Below are 10,673 nucleotides of genomic sequence, written 5' to 3'. Positions count from 1 at the left end.
GTGGAGGAAGCACATTTGTTGTTTGTTCTTTGTTGTGGGACTCTTTCTGCATCAGCTTCACGTGAGTTCAACCCTTTGACTTGAGTTTATTTACACTTCATGGATAAACTCACGTTGGTTTCTTTTTATTTAACTCCATTAGGTTGCTGGTTTATGAAAAGATGATCTCCATGTGCAAGAGCCTATGTGACTATTTGTCAAACAAAAAAGTATGTTTGTTTTTTGTCAGTTACATTGCTTTGTACAGTGTGACACTTTTCCCTGAATTTGATTTATCACATCAGGGGTCAAGGCACCTTGTGACTTTTGTTATGGTATTGGCCAGTCTCACCACCTTGGGCATTCTGCTTGCTATTGCTGTGCTTGAGAGACCCCGGGCTCCCCAGAGTCACGTCATTCTTCCTCTGGATGTAGATGGTGATAAGCTTTCTGTGGACCAATGCAGGTAACCAACTTAATGATGGCGGTTTTGTTTAAAGTACATTCTTTTGGTAACAATTTTATGATACATACAAATGGAGAGGGACATTTTATTAAATGGGTTGGAAATTTCAGTGGGATTCAAGAGGCGTATGTGTGAATTTATACTGCAATAAATGGGAAATTTGCAATATTGCAGATTACTGTATAGTCTCTCTGACAGGGGTTTTCATGGTGTGGCACTGAGCTACCATGTGGTTTCTCCTCTGAGAATAAACGGCCCTCGCATGAGTAATATTAATATAATATGCTCATAATAATGTAACATTACCCTTTACAGTATGAGTCTGGTGGAGAGTATTCCTCAACACGTAAAATATAAAGCCAATGTAACATTCGGGATCCCTTTGGAAAAAGCTTGGAAAGATCTTCTCTCCATGGCAACGGAAGAGCTGGAAGTGGTGTCTTTTTACTGGACATTGACTGGGAAGGACATCAATGTCAACTCTTCGTCTGATATACTAGCAAGTTCCCACGACACCATAAGGTTCTGAAGTTCTTTATGGATATCATAGTGATGTGATTGTTTTTGACAATGACAGGGGCGGGAAATCCTGGAACAACTTCAGTCGCTTCCCTCCAAGAACGTCTCTCTCCGACTAGTGACCAGCGTTCCTTCAATTGTAGCAAACTCCACTGATTTAAAGATCTTAAAACAAAAAGGTTTGGGTTTGTAAAATGCTTTTTGTTTGTCACCGACATCCATTTATCTGGCCATCCTCTGCAGGAGCGCATGTGCGTAAGGTGAACTTTGGTCGCCTGACAAATGGGGTCCTGCACAGCAAGTTCTGGGTAGTGGACAAAAAGCATGTATTTGTAGGCAGCGCCAACATGGACTGGAGGGCTCTGACACAGGTAATGTGACATCATAAAAATAGAACATATATTTGTCACTACATGGGTGCCTGTGTAGGTCAAAGAACTGGGTGCGGTCATCTATAACTGCTCCAGTCTGGCAAGAGACCTCCATAAGATCTTCCTGTCTTACTGGGTGATGGGACAGCCCAACAGCTCCTTGCCAGCTGTTTGGCCAAGCACCTTTGACACGCACATCAACAAAGCGCGCCCCCTGCTGGTGAAAGATGGAAACATCACCAGCAAACTCTACATAGCAGTGAGTTTCTAGCTATTTCCATATTTCCATATACTTCACAGTGCATAAGTGAGTGGAACACAGAGAAATGCACGGTCAGTACCCGGATGACGGACTTTACACTTTCAATCCTTTGTTTCAGAATTACTATCGACCATTTAAATAATGTGCCACTCACTATAAAAGGCCAGCTCATGGTGTCATCTTGCAACGAACACTAAACTCATCACACAGGAACTTAGCACTCAAAAGGTGTACCTAAGAAATATACAGTTTAAAATTATAATAGTATAGATTTTAAAGTTTTCCCATAATGCATTTTGTCTGAACAAAGCACTCATTGGTGCTTGTCAGGATGCTGCAATGATGTCAGCCTCCCTCTGGACTCTCTGGCTCCCTAAGTTGGACAAGGCGCCATTGTGGTGCTGTCCGTCCATCCATCCACCCATTTATATGCCACTTGTACCCTAATAAAATGTTTTGCCCAGGCGCAGTGCATTATGGGAAAACTTATTTTATAATTTATTACTTTTTTGTCTATATTTAGGTACACCTTTCGGGTGTTAGGTTGCTGTGTGATGAGTTTATCGACTGTTAAATTGAGTAATGACCTCCTGCAATTTCCAATGTGTTGACAAGCTCGTCGTAAGTTTTTTTCACAGCTCATGATTGACTCCTCGCAAATAAAGAGCTTATGCTCACCACAATATGCCCTTTTATAACGTTGCTGCATTAGTTTATAGTCCGGTGCGGCTTATGTATGTCCAAATCTGTATACAAATCTTTATTCTTGACTTTGACTTGACATTGACTGATGAGGACCTTAATGTAATGCAACAAGTATTTTTTTTGTATTAAGGGTTCCCCTCCATCATTCTGTCCTGCATCACGGACTCAAGACCTGGAGGCTATTATCTCCATTATCTCAGAAGCTGAACATTCCATTGACGTGGCTGTCATGCAATATTTACCCACACGACAGCGCAGGAGGTGAATGATAGTAATAATAAAAACAAATGGCCCAATCAAGCAACCTTTTTTGGTTTATGGCCTCAGTGTATTGTTCTTGCAGATACTGGCCCCTTATTGACACCGCCATCAGGACAGCTGCAGTTGACAGGAAGGTGAGGATCCGGATGCTTATCAGCTGCAGGGGAAGCTTCTTTCCTGCAATGCTGCCATTCCTTCAGTCCCTCGCCTCACTGAACAGCATCCAGGAGAATATCAGGATCCAAATTGTAAGGAGCTGACCAAATGATCCTGTTTGAAGTCAACATATGATTTTACAAGTTGTTGTGTGTGTGTGCATTTAGAAGTTGTACATTGTACCAATGGGAAACCAGACAAACATTCCCTTTAGCCGAATCAACCACAATAAATACATGGTGTCTGAAAAAGTGGCCTACATTGGTGAGTACTGAGTAATTGCTGACCTTTGTCTTGATCAATTATTAATGAGATCTTTGCTTTGCAGGCACATCCAACTGGTCAGGGGACTACTTTGTAAACACAGCTGGAGTAGGTCTGGTGATTTCCCAGCAAGCTCCTTACCCTTTATGGAAGACCAAGACCGTGCACGGCCAGCTTAAGGCTGTGTTCAACAGGGACTGGTACTCTGACTTTGCAGTGAACCTGTCCACCCTGGGACACCACCCAGAATGTATGCTGTCATCATGAGCAATTATAAAGTATTTCCATATTCAGGCATTTAACTGCAACTATTTTGTTTTTGTCACCTTTATATCTACTATTGATATGAACTATTTCCACGTGTCCATACATTTTCTATACTGCTGAAGACCTGAATTAATGAACGTATTGTGTCACATATTGTGAAAATGTCCTATTTTCATTAAAAAAAATTCTAAACCGTCCATTTAATGCAGATGCTTTTAAAAATTGTTTGTCTATGTCTGTATGTGTCTGGAGATTAAATCAGTTTTTAAAGCAATAACAAATGACTCGGAATCTGAAGTAACGTGAAGCACGTTGTTGCTTATTAATGTTGTCTAAAATAAAAGGAGGAAGTTGAAGGTTTCACTTTACTTCTCCACGCCAATAGGAGGCGCTGTGATTAAGACAAACATAGCGGAAGTGTTTATTGAGAGGCGGGGCTCCGGATGAAGTAGTACGTGTGCTTCTAGCTGTTAGCTTGCGGCAAGTAAGCTAACGGTTACATTTAGTCACAAACATGGTGCTGCTCGAAAACGATTCGGTAAGAACTCAGCCTATTTTCATTGAAAAATTTGGATTTGGATTTTGTCATCATTAATAGTGAAGTAGACTCCAATTTTGACTACGCCGACCGTTAAAGCCTGACAGAATCAACATGAGTCTGGTTCGCTTTACTGCTAGCTTCAGTGTAGGTGAAGCTAGCACCAGCTAATGTAAATATATCTATTACCGGAAAATGTTTTTTAAACTGGTAAAGTCACGAGGAGAATTAATTCGTCTGAAACGGAAAATATTTGTTGAGGAAGGTATTAGTATTAGTAACAATGTCATCTCTGTGTTAGAAACTGTTCTTCCAAAACCAAGTCATTGAAGTTATTCGAATTTCATCTTAATTAATGTACTATTTGAGGCTCATCTTGGTAAGAAACAATGACTACCACTGGCCCTTAAACTGTTCAATTGTATTTATATTTACTCCACCTAACCTAATCTGATTAGTGTGTTTATGCATCACTTGTTTGTCGTTAGAACCTTCGTTTCTGTGAACATTTTGTCTGAATTCTTGAAGTTGTCATGAACGCTTGAAGTTGACTGCTGTGTATTTTCTTCTCTCTTGTAGTTCCTCACAGAACTCACTCGTTTGTTCCAGAAGTGCAGATCTTCCGGTAGTGTTGTCATCACATTGAAAAAGTGTAAGTAGGCTTCTGTAACCCTGCGCCTGTGATTCCAGGTTGCTTGATCATTTAATTCTCTATTAGCACAATAGCCTATCCAGCAGTCCAGGACTAAGTCTATGGCTATGTGACTGATTTCATTATTAGCATACTAGTGCTTCTCCTTATCCCGGCATCCCATAATGAACTTGGTTTTGAGGTCCCAGTGTATCTAATGTTGGTATATTATCCATATTCAATGGTGTGCATGTTCCCCCTGTTAAACATGTTGTGACTCTTTCCCTCCAGATGATGGGAGGACCAAGCCAGTGCCCAGAAAAGGCCACTCTGAGTCCTTTGAGCCTGCTGACAATAAATGTCTTCTCAGAGCTTCAGACGGCAAGAAGAAAATTAGCACAGTGGTGAGCTTATTGTTGGATTTTAATTGTATGTGTCTTTCTGAATAACGTGTGCTTGTCTTCATGAAGTCAACCTCTTTTCTTGCAGGTCAACATCAAAGAGGTCATCAAGTTTCAGATGGTATGTGTTTCATTTTTTTACATTTATGGTTGGCTGCTTCCGTGTTCATGTTATACCATACATCCTCATCATATAGTATATCTATCCGATAGTTACCAAGTCTGAGTAGTTTTATTTCACAGGGACAGCGCATATTTATATGCTTTTCTGTCAATATGCCAGAATTAGCCAAAAGGCTATTGCTGGGTTTTACATCACATCACATTCAGTTGTTGTTGGCCCTGCCTCCAAGAGATGGGGGCAAATAAATTCATAACATAAAGTCGGATGGAAAAAATGTAATGTACATGCGCTGTTCTCTATTATGTGTTTCGTAACGTGTCCAATATAATAGGGGTAAAGAGGAGCACCCTGGCTAAAACGGAAGAATGTTCAGCGAGGGCGGTAAAAGTATGGCGTAGTGTTGGGCTTCCAGTTGCCTGAAAATAATGTGTGAAATCCGCCTGACAATCGGACATGTCACCCTGGAAGCCTGGGGGATTGGCTATGGAGCTCACACTGTTTTGGTGTAAGAACGCAAATAGACATGTTACAAGCGTTTTTTTTAAATCTGCTGCATTCATTATCTTTGATGCAACTATATCCACACCATGCAGCATTATTCTTTCCTTAGACCAAGCCATGAGAACTGGTTTGACGAGAAGCAAATCACCTCCTCATTAAAATGCAATACTGTATATGGCAGTATGGTCCTACAGTTGTGCACCAATGCTAACACTCTATTCCCATAAAAAAAAAAAACTTTGAGCACCCTCCCTGATCACACAGCTCTACAGCATTCGTGCTTCAGCCCATTCACGTGTGCTATCACCTTTGTTGTGTTTACCTCGGCTATCATTAATAAGCCACTGGACCACCTCTTTCTAGGCATATTCCAACCTACTCAGAGCACACATGGATGGACTGAAAAAGAAGGATAAGAAGAGCAAAAGCAAGAAAACCAAAGCCACCCAGTGAGCAATAGACTCCTAGGCTTATGAACTGACCCTGGTCCAGCTGAAAGGATGGGGGCACGACCCAACCCAAACGACCCCCCCCCGGTCTTTCCGCCAGAATCTGTGTACATCCTTCCAGCGACCACTTCCATACTTTGCCATGACAACACCTCTACGTCGACTCTTGTGCCATCCACGAGGATTTGTTGTACCGCACAAATTGACCACTCTCGGCAGTCGTCATCGCTGGTGCCCAATCCATGCAGTCCAACGGTCTGTTGTCCTCTTGTCTATTTCATGGCGACGCTCCCTATTTCCTATTTATGTTCAAATTAGAATTTTTAAAGCCATGTCTCTTGAGAAACACATGTATTGAACTTTCAGAAGAGGTGCTTAGAAACACATCAATCTTTTTTCTTTTTTGTTCTTTTTTTTAAACCAATTTTTCAACCAATTTTTGAATTTTTAGTACAACTATTCCCCCATTTAATGACCACACAAAGCTGCCGCATCGGCCATCTTATTTTGTCAAAAGAAAGCTTGATAAAGAAAGCTTCAGTTCATCATAACGTGAATCCGATATCTTTTATGGAGCTAAATAGCACAACATACAGTATATGTACACGTTGCAGATGTACTGAAAGGCATGTTTGATTTCCGGATGATGCATCCTAAGTCCCAGCCAGTGCGTTGTGTCGGGCGGAGGATTGCAGCAGGATTTAAGTTGACAAATAAAGTGCTGTGTTAAAAGTCACTCCACTGCTTTTGTGTATTCACATTATGTACATCAATATTTGTACTGTACGGTCCCTCAAAGCGCTGTGTTCCTCTTGTCTGCCCTCTCCTTTGGGGAGACTGCTGCCTGATGCTGTCGCTCACACTCCTCCTCGTAGCCCTGCTTCATCAAGCCGGTCACGTACTGGAACAAAGTCTGACCACAAAACACAATTGGTCAGCATTAATAATAGGAAGTTAATTTGTTTAGTTAGTTGGTGCCACTTTAGTGATTGTACACAAATGGACAGATTATGGAAAAGTCATTTTTAAATGCATCCTGTGCAATAATCCACTGCTACTAGTGTAACACTGGTGAACAAAATGACTAGTACAGTTACACGATTGTAGACAAATACTAGGTCGATGGCAACCATTCACCACAAGAGGGCAGCAAAGATGCACAGCACGCGGTTGCTGTTATTTAGATACTGCATGTCTGTCTAAAACGATAATGGTGTATTTTATGTTAAGTATAGTATGAAACAGATTGTGCTTATGAAAATGTAACTAAATTTTTCTTCTATTAGCTGTTTTTGAAAGAATAAGCCCTGACCATGACTCCAAAATGCATTTAGCAGCCTCGATACATAACATAATAATACAAAAAAATACAATTGATCCCACTCTTAGGTAACAGTGCTAGCTGGCTCTGAAGTCAACTGAGTAAAAGCAAATATATTTATGACAGCCTATTTTGATTTAAAAAAAAAATGTACCCATAGGTAGTATGCAAAGACACTTAGGTTATGATGCATTATATACAAATAAAAGGGTCATTGTGCCCTCATACTGATGCAAAAACCACTGCTGTTTGAATGTAATGTGTACCGTTACCATTACTTAGAATGCACATTGACATCATATGACAGCAGCATGTACTTTGTATGCTCCAGTGGCATGTACAGTACATGTTGACATGTTCCACGTGGCCTCATCACCTTCCACGCCTCCTCCAGCTCGGTGGTCCAATTGTCCTTGAGGATGGGCTGCACAGCACTGATGAATTCTGCTCCAACGTACTGCAAACATAAAGATGATGTCATAATATGTAATAAAACAAAAGCAGTTCATGTGGGGTCTTACACTGTAGTATTTAGGGGGGGCATTATAGTGGTAATGGCTTTTCCCCAGCTCCACTGCCAGAGCTTCCAGTCTTTCCAGCTGGTCTAGCCTGGCCACGCTTTTCTCAATAAAAGACATCACCCTAAAAGAAAAAAAGAAAAGAGGGGGAAAAAAAAGCGAGCAGTACGTCATCTCTGTGGCGTCTATCAACTGTGACAAGCAGCTCTCTCTGTGCTGACATTTCATGCTTCAGCAGCTCAAATGCTGACATATCTTTGATTGTGCATTCATTCATTGGCTTCACACTTGCACAAGTCGACCCGTGTGTGTGTGTGTGTGTGTGTGTGCTGCAATGCTACGCAAGGTTAGCTTGTGCACCTTTATCTCCTCAGGCGATAATTGGCTGCTTTGCAAAGTTTCCAACACTCTGTCATCACTGGAGTGGAAAGTTAGAATTATCTGGCGACTTAGGGTGCTGTATGCAACCTGGCTTCATTATCACTTATTTTTAAAAATATTTCTCCATATATTTTTTTTCATGTATTATTTAATTTTTTTTAAATATAATTTCAGAAAAACAACCCCCCAAACTAATTATTACCACCGTGATAAGTGAATGAAGTAGGATTCAACATTAACAAAACCTGGTGACCAATTAGGGGGTACCCTGCTTCTTCTGGGATAGGCTCCAGCATACCACCGCAGTGAGGATTAAGCAATTAATGAATATTAATAAACGGAATATTTTAGAAAACGTGTTTAGGACTTTCCCATTACAGGTTTTTTATCATTATTAGAGCTCTGTATACATGAAATAACACCCCTATAGTTACCTCTGCACTCCTATTATTCTTTGTTGGATCACTACATAGACATAAAAGATGTCCGCCACTAGCATAGCAAGCTACCGAGCTAACTAGTTAGCCTCTACGACGTGTTTAGTCTAAACTTAAGTATTTGAAATGGAGTGGGTAAGAAATATACAGCATTCAAACAAAAAAGTACCACTTCCACAGGGAATGGGAGGAGCTTTTTTTACGCTATCATGTCAGACATGCCATAGCTTTGTCCATGCAGTGTGAAGGTAATGTAATACAACGTTATGTTTGATCATTGTTATGTTAATGGCGCTTAGTGACACAACATTACAGAGAAGATACCCGGTAGCAGGCGTACAAGGAAGGCGCTCATGTGACCGACTGACCTTAGTCCGTGTGCTCTGAGTTGGTTACTGGTCCGCAGCCTCTCCAGGTCTTTGACATCTCTGAACAGGAAGAAGACATCCTTGCATTCGGGGTGGGTCTCAAAGAGCCTGTAGCCATGACAACAGCATCACACAAACAAGGGTGAAGCCGTTTGTCACGCACCCTCCTCCCCCTGCAGGGATGCATCCACCCCTACCTTGCAACCATCATCCTTACACGTACACTTCAGCTGATTGGAACCTTTCTATCATCTCATTGTCTTCTTCTTTTCAGTTCAATCAGGTATTTTTTGAAGTGCGCTGCCATCCAATCAGAACATTCTGGTGCCCTGCTGAGCTACATGACGTTAAGTCATGCACCCACAATGCATCACTGGAGATACTATCACTATAATGCCAGACCAAACCTGTGTGGTAGCGAACACAACATAAGACTCAGTAAAAAAAAAAAAAGGTGTCTCAGCTGTTTTTCTGTAAAAACTACATCCAGTATATACTGTAAGCTACTGTACCATCCTGTGGTCACAAACAGCTCCCATACATTTCCAGGCTAACACGCTAAGGTCAATCTTCTGAACTGTAAAGGTCACACTGGGGACACATGGCAGTAATTGGGCCCAGAGTCATGTGACAATACAGCCCCGTGCCCTACATCTAGCAGCTGGGGACTGCACATCCATATGTACGTATATATGAAAAAAAAACCTAACACACTGAAATTACTCATTTTTAAAAAAAAATTAAATAATTATTAATTTACTTTGTCGTTTATTTGTGATGATCATTAAACAATAAAATAGTCAAAGAATACAATACAATTACAATTGGGACAGTCAAGTTTCTTGCCATACTGGGTCTCATTGGCGTATGGGTGTACCTAATGAAGTGGCCGGGGAGGCTGTATTGCTGATTTAAATGGACACACAGACTGTAATCATTAGGATGCTGTTGCCAATAGTATAGGGAAGAAGTGCTGTGCATTAGTATGAAATGTTGTAAGATTATAAAATGATAGGATAATGCTACACGAGTGAGGCCAGAACACAATAAAATGAGAATTAAATTGAATTCCTTCCGGTATTTATACATTTTGTAGCACGTGATTCGGCTCTCAACATTATAACATGAGTGATGTATAATAAATGCATAATTGTCTTTAAAAGTGCCTTACCTGACAAACACTATGATGCCCACTTTGGCTATGTCGTCTCTGATAACTTTCCACGACTCCTTGATCATGTCAATGTCATCTTGGCTCAGATGTGCACCATCCTGATGAACGCTCTTCTCCCCCAAGTCCGCACTTTCAGCCAAGCCGGATATTGCACAGCCCATTCTTCATAAAGAAAAAGAACGGTTTTTTTTCCTCTGAAATATCAAAGGGTTTTAATGTTTATGAAGTTATTAATTGTTGGGAGAAAAGTGTGTGTGTGTTGCGAGTTTTCTTCTGGTGGCGGAGTGAGCCACTCAGCTTTGCTGTGTTTGACTCATTAACCACTCACACGGTGGAGCTACAATTTCCGGTATTTTCCTTTCAAAATACAATACTGTGAGCGCACTTTTTCAGGAAGGAGGAACGAAATACACTTTTAATCTGAAGGTTTGTTCCGCCTCACATCCGGTGTTGCTTTAACCAAAGCTAGCCAACTTGACGCAGAGCGATACTCTTGTTTGGAGTTCAGCGTGTTTGTAAATGTACGGCTGTGTACACGCAAATACAATCAATACTTTTATGCTACAGAGTTGACAACTAG

The 10,673-nt window shown here is 41.0% G+C and overlaps 3 protein-coding genes across 3 annotated transcripts; 2 read left to right on the top strand and 1 right to left on the bottom strand.

Annotated features, from left to right (window-relative positions):
* The first annotated feature begins 10 nt into the window (after window positions 1–10).
* Window positions 11–3,531, top strand: pld4 (phospholipase D family member 4). The gene is made up of 11 exons (XM_058090347.2): window positions 11–61; window positions 143–209; window positions 285–445; window positions 761–944; window positions 1,023–1,143; window positions 1,208–1,335; window positions 1,394–1,594; window positions 2,433–2,563; window positions 2,646–2,811; window positions 2,887–2,983; window positions 3,048–3,531. Exons 2-11 carry the CDS (start codon window positions 162–164, stop codon window positions 3,248–3,250), a joined length of 1,440 nt encoding a protein of 479 aa, XP_057946330.2. The 5' UTR covers window positions 11–61; window positions 143–161; the 3' UTR covers window positions 3,251–3,531.
* Window positions 3,532–3,634: 103 nt separating this feature from the next.
* Window positions 3,635–6,630, top strand: srp14 (signal recognition particle 14). The gene is made up of 5 exons (XM_058090351.2): window positions 3,635–3,788; window positions 4,368–4,440; window positions 4,711–4,823; window positions 4,909–4,941; window positions 5,809–6,630. The coding sequence occupies exons 1-5, from the start codon at window positions 3,765–3,767 to the stop codon at window positions 5,896–5,898; spliced, it is 333 nt and encodes a 110-aa protein (XP_057946334.1). The 5' UTR covers window positions 3,635–3,764; the 3' UTR covers window positions 5,899–6,630.
* xgb (x globin) lies at window positions 6,319–10,485 on the bottom strand. The gene is made up of 5 exons (XM_058090348.2): window positions 10,091–10,485; window positions 8,920–9,027; window positions 7,737–7,857; window positions 7,592–7,672; window positions 6,319–6,807 (listed from the first exon to the last, which is right to left on the bottom strand). Exons 1-5 carry the CDS (start codon window positions 10,252–10,254, stop codon window positions 6,688–6,690), a joined length of 594 nt encoding a protein of 197 aa, XP_057946331.2. The 5' UTR covers window positions 10,255–10,485; the 3' UTR covers window positions 6,319–6,687.
* Between the last annotated feature and the right edge of the window lie 188 nt (window positions 10,486–10,673).

Source organism: Doryrhamphus excisus, linkage group LG14 (assembly GCF_037039965.1).
Source record: "Doryrhamphus excisus strain RoL-2023G ecotype Guam linkage group LG14, RoL_Dexc_Guam_v1.1, whole genome shotgun sequence".
Lineage (NCBI taxonomy): Eukaryota > Metazoa > Chordata > Actinopteri > Syngnathiformes > Syngnathidae > Doryrhamphus > Doryrhamphus excisus.
This window is presented reverse-complemented; position numbering and strand designations above follow the sequence as displayed.

Coding starts and splice junctions, on each gene's coding strand:
- pld4 (XM_058090347.2), top strand. CDS start 162: ATGATCTCCATGTGCAAGAGCCTATGTGACTATTTGTCAAACAAAAAA. Junction 2,564..2,645: donor CCCACACGACAGCGCAGGAG/GTGAATGATAGT, acceptor TTGTTCTTGCAG/ATACTGGCCCCTTATTGACA. Junction 2,984..3,047: donor TGAAAAAGTGGCCTACATTG/GTGAGTACTGAG, acceptor TTTGCTTTGCAG/GCACATCCAACTGGTCAGGG.
- srp14 (XM_058090351.2), top strand. CDS start 3,765: ATGGTGCTGCTCGAAAACGATTCG. Junction 4,441..4,710: donor TGTCATCACATTGAAAAAGT/GTAAGTAGGCTT, acceptor CTTTCCCTCCAG/ATGATGGGAGGACCAAGCCA. Junction 4,942..5,808: donor AGGTCATCAAGTTTCAGATG/GTATGTGTTTCA, acceptor ACCTCTTTCTAG/GCATATTCCAACCTACTCAG.
- xgb (XM_058090348.2), bottom strand. CDS start 10,254: ATGGGCTGTGCAATATCCGGCTTGGCTGAAAGTGCGGACTTGGGGGAG. Junction 7,673..7,736: donor CCCCCCCTAAATACTACAGT/GTAAGACCCCAC, acceptor TTATGTTTGCAG/TACGTTGGAGCAGAATTCAT. Junction 6,808..7,591: donor AGCTGGAGGAGGCGTGGAAG/GTGATGAGGCCA, acceptor TTTTGTGGTCAG/ACTTTGTTCCAGTACGTGAC.